Genomic DNA, 15870 nt, shown 5'->3' on the forward strand with positions numbered 1-15870 from the left:
GGATGGTTAATAATGAGGGCAAGCTGTGTAGACCTTTAAAGGTATGGGGATTTGTCTGAAATAGAAAGGGAATAGAAACTCGAACGTTCGTTTTCTTGAGATTTTTTTTTTTAAGCATTTTTAAATATTTGGTAGAATCGATTCTATAATGACATTTTTATATTTTCTTGGTAGGTTTTGTTTTGGGTTCATACGGTGGCAAAAAAAAAAGTTTTAATTGAAAATCTTTTTACCAAAACTGTTTATTTTTCTTACATATATTTTAGTTTCTTACATGAACAAACACATTTTGCGTAGAGAAACTATTGAGATAACTCAAGATCGAATGAACGTTACTCGTGTTAGATAGAAAAAAATGATCATTAAATTTATATACATACAATTTAAACAAAATCTTTGTATATGGCCAAATTAACCCTTTTGTTGTGTGTGTGGTGGCACATTGGTATTAGATTTAGGGTCAGACAAAAACTCGTTACGGTTATGGGTTTAATTTCATTCGTGAGTCACTTGGTTGCGTTGGTTTAGGCCCGGATATTTTGTGAAAACATTTGTTCACCCCACAATTAGTCGGAAGCTCGAAAAAAATGTCTTTGATTCAATTGTTTTTAGCCTTAGAAAGCAACATATAGCGAAGAAGCTTTAGGAATACATCTTTGTAGTATTGGAGAATAAAAACGGCTTTTTGATGTTAACGTCGTATGTTATTGTTTACATATTCCCTTTTTTGGGTATTATTATAAGAGTTTTTTTTTTGGATGTTTGTTTAATAAGTACTTCACCAATTAAGGAAATCGAGTTTCTTCCTTTATATATTATTGTTTGGTTCGGGCATCTTCGTTCCCTTGTCTTATTCCCAAAAAAATAAAAAATGTAACACCGAATCTGGCTTCATTGCATAACACCGATACTAGAGAGGTGTTTATTGTTAGAATTTTCGAACGGTGCATAAACAACACAAGTATAATATTTTGTGAACGTATGAATATCTTTTTCCGAGACGGTTTACAGTATTCCATTATACACAATTACACATACGTTATTTCTTACTCCATATTTTTTTTTGTTTTTGTTACTTTCTATCATACAATATACATATCAAAAACCAAATATTATATAGAACCCTTAAAAAAGTTCTTGGATGTAGACTTGGTTTTTGATATGATTAGAATGTGCTACACTAAAAGGAATGATAATAATTTAAGGCCAAAATGTCAAGCGAATCAACGACAGCCGTATTAGCTAATTGGCTGTTATATGATAATCGGTAGGTCGGCATGACCGACAAGCCAATTAGGGGGTGAAGAACATACTCTAGGCATTTTTCACCACAAAAACATTCACACCGTGAACACCAAAAACAACTATATGTTATAATTCAAAAAGAGAGGAATGATTCTGACTCGGGAGAATCATTCATAAAAACAAAAGTCTCAAGAGTTTTTTTTTAACGCAAAAAGGGTTAGAGAGCCTAGAGGCAAATAAAAGTGGTGGTGTCCTCTCGAGAATCAAAAAAACATATCCCAGTGTTTTCACCAACGAGATATATTTATTCCACTCACACTAATATAGAAGAAAATATTTTGCGGTTGAGTAAAAAGACTCGAATCAATGGTGGTGGTCTTCATCGTCACCGTGACCATCTGGTGGTCCGCCTGGACCAACCACTTCGAGCTGCCAAACGAAACAACATCAACAAAATTCATCTCTTGCAATTTGGATTAAAAAATTCTAAGTCTTAAAGAGTGTTGAAAGCCAACCTCGAAGTATTGAGAGCACACTGGACATTCAAATGACTTTCCTTTCTCTAGCCAGAACCATACTACGTCGTGTTCATCCTCTGCAGTTTCAGGAGATAAAAGAACATGATTGGTAAATGGATCAAACAACCATCAGCGACCAAATGACTAAGCAAAACTACTTCGAAAATGCCATCAAAATGATAACTTACCGCCTTCACCACCAGGGCATCCGACAATTCTCTTGTCATAGTAAGACTTTACGACAGCGGGAGATTCCTGGAAATTATAGATTTCGAAATCAAGAGGTTACCAAGAATTTGTCATAATAGTAAACTCAATGACCTCCAAATTACAGTATGCTAAAATATGTATCAGTCAATATTATGTTAAAAATACAGAATTTGTCACATATTGTTGAAGTACTAATTAAACAAACATTCAAAAATTACCAAGAATCTGTCATAATAGAACATAACATATATCGAGATTATGTTTAAAATACAGTATGCAACCGTAACAAATCATTTAGATGATCGCACCAAATATAAGCACATATATAGGTATCTAAATTAGGCACATAACTGACTTTAGAATTTTCGTCATTATCATATAAGAAAAGCAGTCATGAATAGTGAGGTAACCAAATCACACCATTCGAAACAACGTTACTTCTAATGAATATATCATCAGGTCAGCAATCAAGTATCAAAGTAAAAAAGGCTTACTTGACCTACCACAGCACGATGGTTCAAAATCAAGTCACTAACTTTAAAGCAGTTCTTCCAGAATATTAATTATCTAAACTACATAACATGAGAACGAGGTTATCAGAAAAATGCCCCGCAAAGACTAATAATAGTTGGAGGTCAGTTGAGAAAAGGTATACAAAAGACTCAAAACCAAACCCCCTGAAGACCAGAGTATACAAGTTGATCCAAGTATGTGCAAAAACAAGCCAGAACAAATTCAAAGAGAATAACCCAGACATTAAGTTTACACGCTTATTGATTCCTGATGGTCTACAAATCGACTAACCTTAGTACCAAAAGGACCTTCAGGGAAGTCGATATCAAGCAGCCTCCTTCCCTATAAACAGAGAACCATAAAAAAAAAAACTAAGTGTGTCTGCTCAAAAGCTTAAATTGCATATATATATATGCAGAAACATAAGTAGTAAATGACCTCAAGTTCAGCTTCAAGCTCCTCTCTCTCATGTCCAGTTGCGATAGGCATTACATCCTGTACATTATTCTTCTTCACAGATGTCTCTGCTTGCAAAAAATACAAAAACGTAATAATAACAAGTCTTTCCTTCAGTACTTACAGAGAACAACTAAATCTATGAAACTATTGGAAAGATAAAACCATCTTAAGCAAAAGCATTTAGTTATTCAGAATCGATGTTGACATTCGCATTAACTATCACTGTTCAATCCACCAGACACGGATATAAAAGCAATCAACGCAAAGATCTGATAACGAACAACAAGAGAGAAAAATGCTAGTTAATAATAATAGTACCTGATTCGGAGCTGAAATGGATGATCGGGTGGTGGAGAGATGGAGACCAACGGGCTTGGAGACGACGAATAAAGAAGCAGCGGCGGCGGCGGCGGAATCGGCTGCTGTTGCTAGGGTTTTGAGATGAGAAGAGACGATTCTTCTCCACATGGTGGTGATGAAAGGGCGTTTGATGGCGTAGTTTGTGTGATCTCAGGTCACCACTTCAACGACGCTTCTCTCTTCGGCGAAATGGCGCAGCCCCTTGGGGAGAATTGTTCAATCGCGGTTGACTTGACACGTGTGGATAATTGACACGTGCGAAATTGAGTCCCAACGACTCACGAAACTGTGCATGATGAGAGATTTTGGATTGAGAATTTTCTACAAGGTACAATGAAAAAATTTTCCCAAGTTGAATTGTAGTTTGTTTAAGTTCAGTGGAAATTCACTTTTTGAACTTTGATTAGTGTTATATCTCCCTCAAAAATCTAATTTGACTCAGACCTGGCAAATATTGGGAGAGTTAGTCGGGCAAGTATTGGAAGTGGCTTTCGATCCTGATCAGCCTCAACTTCAGGAGTTTGTGCGAGTTAAAGTTCTCTTTGATGTTGCCAAGCCTCTAAGAAGATCTAAAATAATCAATCTGCCAAAAGGAGGGTCCACTGAAGTTAGATTCCAATATGAACGTATTCAGAAGAGGTGCTATAATTGTCAGCGGCTCACTCACGAACGTGATTACTGTCCTCTACTCATAAAGGAAAGAGAAGAGGCATTTGATGCTAGGAGTTTAGGTATTCCGTTGGAAAAAAAAAAAGAAAAAACCTCTGGTGATCAAAGAATCGGATCCCTTGTTTGGGGTTTTGCGGGAAGATCAGGTAGGGATGGACGCGACTACTGGTCGCCCCAAGATAGCAGCTGATGTTCTAGAAGGGATGAGACAATATTTACTGGTTGCTGATGAGACAGAAAAGATGTTGCGAAGGGATAAAGTAATAAAATCAGTAAGTGATGTTGAAAAAGACCCCATTCTCCAGAAATCTGTTCTTCGTCTAGAGCCTCTTCCTTTAGTTCATTCAGATGTTAATAAAGATAAAGGATTGGTTTTCAATTACGAGAATGTCGAGATTAACTTGGAGACTCAGGAAGAGTAAGTAGAGAACCACAGCGGATGGTGATGCAGAACTCAGTTGACGCGAGTTCATCGTGGAATCTTGAGACTTTTTCTCATGCGTCCCTTGAAGAATCTGCAAGCTTTCTAGCTCTTTCTCAGCCTTTTCAGGTTAATCCGACGGTTTTCAGAACTGGCTCTTCTGGAGCTGGTTCTTCCGGGATTAAACCAAAAAAGCTTACACCAAGGAAAAGACCTTCTAAAAGTGTTAGAAAAGCAAAACCAATGGAGATTTCTAGAGCGGGAGATCTCCAAAAGCTGGAGCTCAGGTTAGATACTGGTACTCCGGAGAAACGAAAAGCAGTTGATGAGGGATCAAACGCTGCGAAGTCTACTAAGTTTAATCCCTTAGAGGTAATCCCACAAGAGGGATTGCCTAAAACGCAATGAGCATAATAAGCTGGAATTGTCAAGGCTTGGGATGGTCTCAAGACTTGACAATTCAATATCTCAAGGAAATGCGTAAAAAACATTTTCCTGAGATCTTGTTCTTGATGGAAACAATGCACAGTAGGGATGTTCTAGTAGATTTACAAGTTTGGCTTGGTTATGAGAGGGTGTACACAGTTGAACCAATTGGAAAAAGCGGTGGTCTAGCCTTTTTCATCAAAAGTGGAGTTCAGGTTGATTTCAAGTTTGTAGATAAAAACCTGATGGATCTACAAGTACAGTTTGGAGCGTTTTATTTCTTTGTATCTTGTGTATATGGCGATCCTATTTTCAAAAAACGAAAAGAAAAGTGGGAAAGGTTGAGTAGAATTGGAGTAGGAAGAAAATAAAGTTGGTGTGTTCTGGGTGAGTTCAATGACATTCTTCACAATGGGGAAAAACTAGGAGGTCCCAGAAGATGTGACTCAAATTTCAAACCTTTCTCTGAGATGCTGGAGGCTTGTGACATGATGCAACTCTCAAGTAAAAGAAATCAATACACTTGGGCAGGGAAGAGGTATGACTTATGGATTCAAAGTCGTCTGGATAGGGCTTTTGGTAACAAGGATTGGTTTTCCCACTTTCCAGCTTCAAATCAACGGTTTTTGGATATGAGAGGTTCCGATCATAGGCCTGTTTTAGTAAAGTTATTGGACTCTCAGGAGGAGTATCGAGGGCAGTTCAGGTTTGACAGGAGATTGCTTTTGAAGCCTAATGTAGAGGCTGCTATTGTTCAAGCTTGGGGTTCTCCTTCTTCAGGTTTGTCAGACAAAGTTTCTCAACGGTTAAGAAAGTGTAGAAAGGCTTTAAGTTCTTCGAAAAAAAGCAATTGCCTAAATGCAAAGGACTCTATTACTCGTATATAAACAAAACTAGAAGCTGAGCAATCTTCTCACTTTCCAAGGAGGTTGGTTGTTAGTGGTCTTATAAGGGACTTGGCAAAGGCTTACAGAGAAGAAGAAAACTTTTGGAGGCAAAGAAGCAGGTTTCAATGGTTAAGAAGTGGTGATAGAAATTCAAGGTTCTTTCACGCCTCAGTTAAGAATAATCATCACAGATTAAGAATTGAGTTTCTTCTTGACAAATTTGGAGTTGCACAGAAATCTGAAGCTGCTAAAGGTGCGGTTGCTTCTGATTATTTTCAAAATTTGTTTACCTCTTCCAATCCGATGCCTTTTTCCTCCTGGTTTTCTGACTTCCCATCAAAGGTAACTCAAGCCATGAATGAAGATTTGGTGAAGGAAGTTACTAAAGAGGAGATTAAAGAAGCTATGTTCTCTATAAAACCGTCAAGCGCACCCGGTCCAGATGGTATGTCTGCCCTGTTCTTTCAACACTATTTGGAAATAGTAGGAGATCAAGTGGTAAAAGAAGTTTTGCTTTTCTTTGAGGAAGGAACATTCCCGGAAGAATGGAATTACACTCACCTGTGTCTGTTACCCAAAATTCCTCATCAATCTGTCTATCAGCCTATGTTCGGTTCTTTACAAAGTGATTTCCAAAATCATGGTAAAAAGAATGCAACCCCTGCTTCCGCACATCGTTTCAGAGTACCAGACGGCCTTTGTTACACACAGATTGATCTCCGACAACATTCTGATTGCTCATGAAATAGTGCATAGCCTAAATACCATTCCTAAGATCTCAACAGAATACATGACCATCAAATCAGACATGTCAAAAGCCTTTGATAGAGTGGAATGGAGTTATCTAAGGTCTCTACTTCTGGCTTTGGGATTTCACACTAAATGGGTCAACTGGATAATGTTTTGTGTCTCCTCGATGACATTCTCGGTTCTTATAAATGATCATCCGCATGGATTAATCAAACCTCAAAGGGGTCTTAGGCAAGGTGATCCCTTATCACCTTTCTTATTCGTGCTTTGTTTAGAAGGGTTATCTCACCTCCTCAACAAGGCCCAAGCTGAAGGAAGAATTACTGGAATCAGACTGCATGAAGAAGGTCATGTTCTCCATCATCTTTTATTCGCCGATGACAGCCTTTTTATGTGAAAAGCTTCCTTGGAACAAGCTTCTGAGTTGCATGCTATGCTTGTTGCTTATGGTAAAGTCACTGGTCAAGAAATAAATCAAGCCAAATCATCAATTTCTTTTGGATTCAAGGTTCCGGAGATGACCAAGCTTGCTATCCAGAATAAGCTGGGGATTTTTAACGAAGGAGGGGCTGGTAAGTATTTGGGATTACCTGAATGTTTCAGTGGTTCTAAGGTGGAAATGTTGAGTTATATCAAGGACAGGCTCAGCTCAAAGGTTTCGGGTTGGCATGCTCAAAAGCTATCGATGGGTGGAAAGGAAATCATGATCAAATCAGTAGCCATGGCCATGCCAGTTTTTGCGATGTCATAATTTAAGTTGCCAAAGTCCACTTGCGTAAATCTGTCAAGTGCAATAGCAAACTTCTGGTGGAACTCCAATGAATATCAGCGTAATATACATTGGATTAGTTGGGAAAAATTATGTCTATCCAAAGACTATGGAGGTATGGGATTCAGAGATCTTAGACTGTTCAATCAAGCCTTACTGGCAAAGCAAGCATGGAGATTGCTCCAGGAACCAAACTGTCTCTTTTCTAAGTTGATGAAATCAAGATGCTATCCAAATGATATGTTACGGTTTTGACTCACTTTGACCCCGTTTATTTGATAGTTTTGTAGTTGTTTGAGTCCTTTTCAGGTTATAATAAGAGGCTAGGAAGCTAAAAGCAAGGATTGGAACAGCAGGAGCAATCAGAGCAGAAAGGAGTTGAATTGGAGCAGAAAAGCTGATTTTAGACGCAGGAGCACATGCTCCCGATTTCCGAGCACATGCTCCCAACTCTACGGTTTCATGACGACACGTGGCAAGCATCTAGGCGCCGATTCCCTGCCTAATTCCCCTTATTTTAGGCGATCCTTTGTGAGAGAAAGAGGGCTGAGATCGCTTTTTAATAGGAAGATTTGAATTTGGATTCTTTCCTTATTTTTCTCTACTTGTATGCTATTTAACCTAGGGTTTTTAGGAGAGAATATACTACCTTTTCTTTTTGGTTTTTGAGCGACGTTTTGTGAGGGAGAGGAAGAGCGGCTACGTTAGAGAAGCGATTCTGAACCCTTGTGATTTATATATTTTTATGCTATTGAATTTCTCATCTATGTTGACTATTCAATTCTCTATGTCTGAGTAGTTTTCTTTGCTAGATTAGGGGTTTCAAAGGGGTTTCATGGGTTAGCAACAGAACACAAATAGGGCTTTATATAATCGATTGTCTTCACTATTGTTAGACTTAATGCTTAGGTTGATTTGATCACCCAATCTATGATTCTAGGTTTATTTATTCATCAAAAGTGTAATAGGTTGCTAGAAAAGACATTAGTGGGCAAATTATCCTAGACCTGCGAAAGTTGATGTGTAGGTGATTTGTGAACTTATCATTCCTGTTCTTTAATGCTTGTCTGCGATTCTGGGCTCAAACGACAGTTTAGGGTTTATGGACCGCCGAGCATGTGCTCCGGATGTCTGAGCACGTGCTCCGCGTTTCCGCACAGAATCGATCAGATAGAGTTATTGATACCACGACAGTGGATCAGTTTATATTTATGTTTGAGTTCTAGACTGGTACTTAATCTATGCCCTGAATAGTTGTTTAGTTGCTATCTCTGAAATTCCCGAGAATTACCCCTGATCTAGTGTTTTGCTTATTGCCTTTTTATACCATTTTAATCGCGTTACTGTTACCAAACAAACCCAACCTTGAATTGTCTTAGCTTGAAATTGAACCAATAGAACCATAGAGTAAAACTTGATCTTCGTGGGATTCGACCCCTAAGTACTACTTCTTTGCTGTGCACTTGCAGTAGGAAAATAGGGTTTAAAACTCTGTGTATCAAGTTTTTGGCGCCGTTGCCGGGGACCAAATTTTTACCTTTGGTTTTCGGCGAAATTACTAGACTAAGACCTTACTGATTTGTCTTTCTGCTTCTTCTTTGCGTGTGTTTCAGGTGCATGTCAAGAAGATCTACAAGAAGAAACAACACCGAAGAACTAGTTTCTTTGTCAGCCGCAGAGCTCTCTTTGGCAGAAAGAACAAACCGCAAGAACAGAAAGTTTCAATCCGTCAACATGGATGACAACAGAAACAATGAGGATATGGCTGCCGAGTTGCAGCAACTTCGACAACAGTTGGGGTAGTTGCTCCGTGCTCAACACGAAAGAGCCGCGCCGCCGCAACCGTCCATTGGGGACAAGGACAACCCGCATGTGTCCTACACCAACCGAGCGGCGATTGTTCCTCCCACCATCCCGAACCAAGACTTTGAGATCAAGCCACTGATGATCTCTCTAGTGAAGCAGCACCTATTTCACGGTCTCCCAGCTGAGATTCCGATGGACCACATCGAGAATTTTGAGGAGATATGTAGCACCACTGGTTCAAATGGGATACCGCCAGGCTTTCTGAAGTGCAAGCTCTTTCCCTTCTCTCTTGCGGATAGAGCTTCACGTTGGCTGAAGTCATTGCCACCTGGGTCTCTGACTTCATGGGAACAGTGTAGGTCTGCGTTTCTGGACCATTTCTACACCAAGGCTAAGACCGCTGCCCTGAGGAACAAGATTTCATCGTTCCAACAGCACACTGGGGAAGCCTTCTGCGAGGCTTGGGAGAGGTACAAAGAGTACCGTAGAGAGTGTCCGCACCATGGATTCAGTGATGAACAGATTCTGGGCATTTTCTATGATGGAGTTAACTGGGACTATAGAAACGTTCTCAACTCGGCCAGCAATGGGGATTTTATGACGAAGTCTAAGGAAGGAGCATATCAGTTGATTGAGAACCTAGCTGCAAGCTCCAGCAAAAAGGCTCCTGAGTATGACAGGTCCGTGAAGGTCAACAATGTCGATATGCAAAAGATTGACGAGTTGACAGCCAAGGTGAACCTTCTTCTGAAGGGGAGCCAGAAAACTGTCCATTTTGTCGATGAGACCGGAGACATGCCGCTAGCTCAGGAGATTTGTGATGGAGAGGATGAAACAATGGAGGTTAATTATGTGAGTGGGCAAGGTTTTGTGCAGAACAGGGGTTTCAACCCGAACTACAGAAGCCATCCGAATTTGTCCTATAGAAGCACCAACGTGGAGAACCCTCAGGATCAGGTGTATCCGCAGCAAGGAGCTCAGAATCAAATGGGTTATCAGAAAACCTTCTCAAACAACTTCCAAGGCAAACAGTTTGTGCCCAATCAAAACCGTTTCCAAGGGGGGAACCAGCAGGCATATACAAGCGCTCAGCAAGCACTGCCTTACACCAACCAGCAGTTGGGACCTTCATCTGCTAGCAGCTCTCAGGATGAGCTGAAAAACATGATGCAACAACTCTTGGTGAATCAACAAAAAGCTTCAGTGGAAATCAACGCTAAGGTCGATACCATGTACAATGACCTTAATGGGAAGTATGAGGCAGTAATGTCACATGTGAAGAAGCTTGATGTTCAGGTTGCACAGACTGCTGAAGCCGTGAAAAGAACTCCTGGGACTCTGCCCGGAAAAGGGGAAGCAAACCCGCGGAACGAGTATGTCAATGCGATTAAGCTAAGGGGAGGAAAGAACTTACCCCCTAGAGAAGCACCATCCGCTAGGATTGACAAGGGCAAGGGTATTGCTGAAGAATACCTTCCTCAACATGCTGCTGAGACTCCACCGTTGAGTCAAAAAGAAGCCGAAGCATCCGGCGAGCATGTGCTCCCATCCAGCGAGCACGTGCTCCCGACTCCCGATCAGACCGTTCCTACTGAGGTACCTCGTGCACGCGTGTACACCCCTAGGGTTCCTTACCCTGTTCCTCCTAAGAAATCTCGCAAGGATTTGGAGGATGCAAAGTGCAAGGAGATGTTGAGAGAATTGACGGTAAAACTACCCCTAGCTGATGCTGTTCAGATGATACCTGCTTTGAAGAGATATGTGAAAGGGTTGGTTTCTGGGAGAGTGTCAGAGGAAGAGAACGTGATGATGGTTTCAAGAGAGTGCAGTGTTGTGCTGCAAAACAAAGTGCTAAAGAAGAGAGATGATCCAGGGCGATTTGTCTTATCCGTGAGAATCGGTAAAACGATTTTTGCAAACTCCCTCTGTGATCTAGGTTCCAATGTGAACCTTATGCCATATTCAGTGGCTAAAAGGCTGGGATACACGAAGTTCAAGTCTACACGGATTTCGTTAGTATTCGCGGATAGATCCACCAAGCGCCCCATAGGAGTGTTGGAGGATTTACATGTCCAGATAGGGGACACGCTTATTCCAGCAGACTTTGTGGTTCTAGAACTTGAAGAAGAACCATGTGACCCCTGATCTTAGGTAGATCATTCTTATGCACAGCTGGTGCAATTATAGATGTGCAAGGGGGAGCGATCGATCTCCAGCTGGGGGATATGATCGCAAGGTTTGAGATGAATAAGCTGCTCAAGAAACCTATGATAGATGGTCAGACTTTTATGGTTGATGATGGTTCAGAGGTTGCACATGAGGTTACCGATGAAGTTCTCACTCTCGACCCGTTGGAGGTTGCCTTGACAAAGGCAGAGGGTAAGTATGGATTCTTGAATGAGGAAGCTGATGGTTTTACACGCATTTTGGATGCAGGTACACGGTTCCAGCAACTGGTAGCTTACGCCAGCCTAGACGATGAGAACCAATCAGGAGAGGAATCCACCGCGGGAGCACATGCTCCGGTAAAGTCAGCGGATGGTCCTTAGAGCGAGTTAAGAGCTCCAAAGGTAGAGCTAAAACCACTTCCAGCCGGGCTAAGGTACGCGTTCCTAGGTCCTAACTCTACATACCCCGTGATAGTGAACTCTGAACTAAACAATGTAGAGACCGCTTTGCTCCTTTGTGAACTTAGGAAGTATAGAAATGCTCTAGGGTATTCACTAGATGACATCCCAGGAATCTCACCAGAACTTTGCATGCATAGGATACATCTGGAAGATGAATCAATGACTTCGGTAGAACATCAGAGGAGGTTGAACCTGAATCTAAAGGATGTTGTTAAGAAAGAGATAATGAAACTTCTAGATGCGGGTGTAATTTATGCTATTTCTGATAGTTCCTGGATTAGTCCAGTTCATGTAGTCCCTAAGAAAGGTGGAATTACAGTGGTTAAGAATGATAAGGATGAGTTGATTCCTACTAGGACAGTTACGGGACATCGCATTTGCATAGACTATAGAAAACTTAATGCTGCGACCCGTAAGGATCATTTTCCTTTGCCGTTTATTGATCAAATGCTTGAGAGATTGGCTAACCATCCTTACTACTGTTTCTTAGATGGCTATTCAGGTTTCTTTCAGATCCCAATCCATCCCGACGATCAAGAGAAGACCACATTCACATGTCCTTACGGCACCTTTGCTTACCGCAGAATGCCGTTTGGCTTGTGTAATGCACCAGCGACCTTCCAACGATGCATGATGTCCATTTTCACTGACCTGATTGAGGATATAATGGAAGTTTTCATGGACGATTTCTCCGTCTATGGGAGCTCCTTTTCCGTTTGTTTGTCTAATTTGTGCAGGGTGTTGCAGCGGTGTGAAGACAAACATCTGGTACTGAATTGGGAGAAATGCCACTTCATGGTCAGAGATGGGATAGTGTTGGGACACAAGATTTCTGAAAAGGGGATTGAGGTTGACAAAGCCAAGGTTGAGGTGATGATGAGTTTACAACCGCCTAATTCGGAAAAAGGGATCCGCAGTTTCCTTGGCCACGCCGGTTTCTACAGACGGTTCATTAAGGATTTCTCCAAGATAGCAAGGCCACTTACCCAGCTTGGAGGCCTTTCACACGATCAAAGGAGCTTTGGTTAGCGCTCCGATTATACAACCTCCAGATTGGGACCTTCCCTTTGAAGTCATGACTGATGCGAGTGATTATGTCGTGGGAGCAGTTCTGGGACAGAGAAAAGACAAGAAGCTGCACGTGATATACTATGCCAGCCGCACCTTGGATGAGGCTTAGTGCAAGTACGCTACAACTGAGAAAGAACTTTTAGCGGTTGTGTTTGCTTTTGAGAAGTTCCGATCATACCTTGTTGGTTCCAAAGTGGTTGTTCACACTGATCATGCAGCATTGAGGTATCTACTGACCAAGAAGGATGCAAAACCAAGGCTACTCCGTTGGATTTTGTTGCTTCAAGAGTTTGACTTGGAGATTAAAGACAAGAAGGGTATTGAGAACGGAGTTGCAGATCACTTGTCAAGAATGAGGATAGAAGAAGAGCTATCCTTGGATGATAGCCTTCCTGAAGAACATGTTTACTCGATCGGCACCTTTGCTCCTAATGATCAAGTCTTGTTGTTCAATTCTAGGCTGAAACTGTTTCCTGGAAAGCTAAGATCACGATGGTCCGGACCCTTCACCATCAAGGAGATTAGACCATATGGGGCTGTTGTATTGCTGAACACAAAAGGAGGAGAATTTGTGGTGAAGGGACAGAGGTTGAAACCATATCTTGCCGCCTCTGAGCACGCAAGGGGTGAAACCTTCGCCCTAGGCGACCCTCCTATTGCCTAAGGAGCTTTCGAGTCAAGCTAACGACTTAAAACAAGCGCTGGGTGGGAGGCAACCCACAAGGTATATATTGCTGAGTTTTTCTTTTTCTTTTTAGGATTTGTTTCTTCTCTTTTCGGTTTCAGGAATGTTGGAAGAAGATGCGGAGCACATGCTCGCCGGACGCGAGCAACCCCATGCACATGCTCGGCGAACTGAGAAAAAAAAAAAAGATGCGGAGCACATGCTCGCCGGACGCGAGCAACCCGATGCACATGCTCGGCGAAGAGAACCAAAGAAAAAGAGAAGAGCGATTGGGCCAGGTAAGTTTAATGAATTTCAGGCCCAGGCCCACCAGGCCCAGGCCCACCAGGCCCAGGTAACCCACCAAATCGCAAACCCTTCTCTCTTTTCTTCTCCTTCTTCTTCCTTCTTTCTTCTCTTTTTCTTTCTTATTTTCTAGGTCTCTCTTTGGCTTATTTTCACACCGGAGACGGTGTGAAGTAAGTCCGGAAGAGGGTCACCTATGACATTTGTTTTCTTTATTTTTCTTTTTATTGAGTCAGTTTGTCATGTGAGTCGAACCAAAACTTGTGGGAATTAGGACCGAAATCTGTGATGTTTTTAACCATTTGTGAGTTTGACCGTTTCCTAGTGACCATTGTTGCAGAACTAAGAGCACAGAGACGAGCTAATACCTCTTCACATTCGGACCCTTCTCCTGGCCAGAAAAGCTTCATCCCATTAAGGTTTCACCGGAAAGACTTAGACTCTACTTTATTGGAACCTAACCGGATTTAAATTCTTCTCGTTTTGGGCATTAGGATAGGGAACGTGTCACATATTCAGGACTTCTTATTCATTTTGCCAATCTTGCTGATCCTGAATAGCTAGCTCATTTTAAGTTAGTACCCACCCCGAGCCTAACCTCCTTTCAAACCACTTGCACTTGTATTTTTGTTTTCTCATTCTGTGCAGCTATGTGCAAAACAGTCGGGGAGAGCAGGACTGACACAATCTCTAACTCGCTCTTGCTGGAGAACCAAAGAGGAAAAAGCCGGACGGACAGAGCACGTGCTCCACCCCAGCGAGCACCTGCTCCGAAATTATATAAATCCGAGTCCGCGAGTTGTTTTGAGCAGAGAGAGCCTAGGATACGGTCCGCATGCTCCTGGGGAAATATCAGAAGAAGATCCCCCATCATCCTTCAAATTTCATCAAAAAAAAAAAAAAAAAAAAAAAAAAAAAAAAAAAACGTTTAAGGATGATGGAAAAGGACCAGAGCTAGTGTTACACACCCCCGAGCATGCGTTGTACCCTGCGGAGAAAAGAGAGGCTGAGTTTGAGAAGATAAGAAGAGGAGAGTGATTAGAGGTTGTGGACATCAATGAGTCCACTCTCCCTTACCATTTTGTGCGATATCCTGCATCTCTTTCGAAGTAATGGTAACCCCTAAACACTCTATAGCTCCACCATTAAAACAGCCTTTCATCTACCAAGCCTCGATTTCACTAGCTTAACGCCCTTAATGAGAAGCTCACGCCAATTTTAATTGAATGTAAAGAGTCTTTGTCTGGAAAGTGATCTTTTTCTGGGTTTGATTGCCAATTATGGTTCTGGTTTTGGAGATGTTTGCTGGAGAATTTTATCGGTATAGCTTGTTCTAACACATGTGGTCTGCAGGACATGGCCTACTCACGGTTTCTGAGATTTTTGCGAGTTCCCACCTTGGCTCTTTTGGCGCTTGGTTTGAGTTTGTTTGAGGACAAACAAAGATCTAAGTCCGGGGGAGTTGATATGTTACGGTTTCGACTCACTTTGACCCTGTTTATTTGATAGTTTTGTAGTTGTTTGAGTCCTTTTCAGGTTATAATAAGAGGCTAGGAAGCTAAAAGCAAGGATTGGAACAGCAGGAGCAATCGGAGCAGAAAGGAGTTGAATTGGAGCAGAAAAGCTGATTTTAGACGCAGGAGCACATGCTCCCGATTTCCGAGCACATGCTCCCAACTCTACGGTTTCATGACGACACGTGGCAAGCATCTAGGCGCCGATTCCCTGCCTAATTCCCCTTATTTTAGGCGATCCTTTGTGAGAGAAAGAGGGCTGAGATCGCTTTTTAATAGGAAGATTTGAATTTGGATTCTTTTCTTATTTTTCTCTACTTGTATGTTATTTAACCTAGGGTTTTTAGGAGAGAATATACTACCTTTTCTTTTTGGTTTTTGAGCGACGTTTTGTGAGGGAGAGGAAGAGCGGCTACGTTAGAGAAGCGATTCTGAACCCTTGTGATTTATATATTTTTATGCTATTGAATTTCTCATCTATGTTGACTATTCAATTCTCTATGTCTGAGTAGTTTTCTTTGCTAGATTAGGGGTTTCAAAGGGGTTTCATGGGTTAGCAACAGAACACAAATAGGGCTTTATATAATCGATTGTCTTCACTATTGTTAGACTTAATGCTTAGGTTGATTTGATCACCCAATCTATGATTCTA

At 41.5% G+C, this 15870-nt stretch overlaps 2 protein-coding genes and 1 non-coding gene across 5 annotated transcripts in view; all 3 read right to left on the reverse strand.

The window, feature by feature from the left end:
- The window catches only part of LOC104778185 (uncharacterized), a 62375-nt gene extending 47746 nt beyond the window's left edge, over positions 1-14629 (reverse strand). The window contains exon 1 of the mRNA XM_087507038.1: positions 14533-14629. Coding sequence (XP_087363164.1) covers positions 14533-14541 — 9 coding nt within the window. The 5' untranslated portion in view covers positions 14542-14629. The remainder of the gene's footprint in view (positions 1-14532) is intronic.
- Positions 1349-4385, reverse strand: LOC104779329 (cytochrome c oxidase subunit 5b-1, mitochondrial-like). 3 transcript variants are annotated; one of them, XM_087507040.1, is made up of 8 exons: positions 3973-4385; positions 3750-3888; positions 3264-3626; positions 2925-3010; positions 2778-2828; positions 1952-2018; positions 1761-1840; positions 1349-1674 (listed from the first exon to the last, which is right to left on the reverse strand). In XM_087507040.1, the coding sequence occupies exons 4-8, from the start codon at positions 2973-2975 to the stop codon at positions 1609-1611; spliced, it is 315 nt and encodes a 104-aa protein (XP_087363166.1). In that variant the 5' UTR covers positions 2976-3010; positions 3264-3626; positions 3750-3888; positions 3973-4385; the 3' UTR covers positions 1349-1608. The 3 variants fall into 3 exon arrangements, with proteins under 3 accessions (XP_087363166.1, XP_019099513.1, XP_087363167.1); XM_019243968.2 differs by lacking the exon at positions 3973-4385 and having other exon boundaries at positions 3264-3814; XM_087507041.1 differs by lacking the exons at positions 3750-3888; positions 3973-4385 and having other exon boundaries at positions 2925-3013; positions 3230-3673.
- LOC147947838 (small nucleolar RNA R71) lies at positions 9436-9542 on the reverse strand. The gene has a single exon (XR_015595678.1). It is a non-coding gene; the product is annotated as a small nucleolar RNA R71 (small nucleolar RNA).
- Positions 14630-15870: the final 1241 nt, after the last annotated feature.

Source organism: Camelina sativa, chromosome 3, assembly GCF_030686135.1.
Source record: "Camelina sativa cultivar CO46 ecotype springtype chromosome 3, ASM3068613v1".
NCBI lineage: Eukaryota > Viridiplantae > Streptophyta > Magnoliopsida > Brassicales > Brassicaceae > Camelina > Camelina sativa.

Coding starts and splice junctions, on each gene's coding strand:
- LOC104779329 (XM_087507041.1), bottom strand. CDS start 3,413: ATGTGGAGAAGAATCGTCTCTTCTCATCTCAAAACCCTAGCAACAGCA. Junction 3,014..3,229: donor AACTAGCATTTTTCTCTCTT/GTTGTTCGTTAT, acceptor ATTTTTTGCAAG/CAGAGACATCTGTGAAGAAG. Junction 2,019..2,777: donor AAGGTCCTTTTGGTACTAAG/GTTAGTCGATTT, acceptor TATAATTTCCAG/GAATCTCCCGCTGTCGTAAA.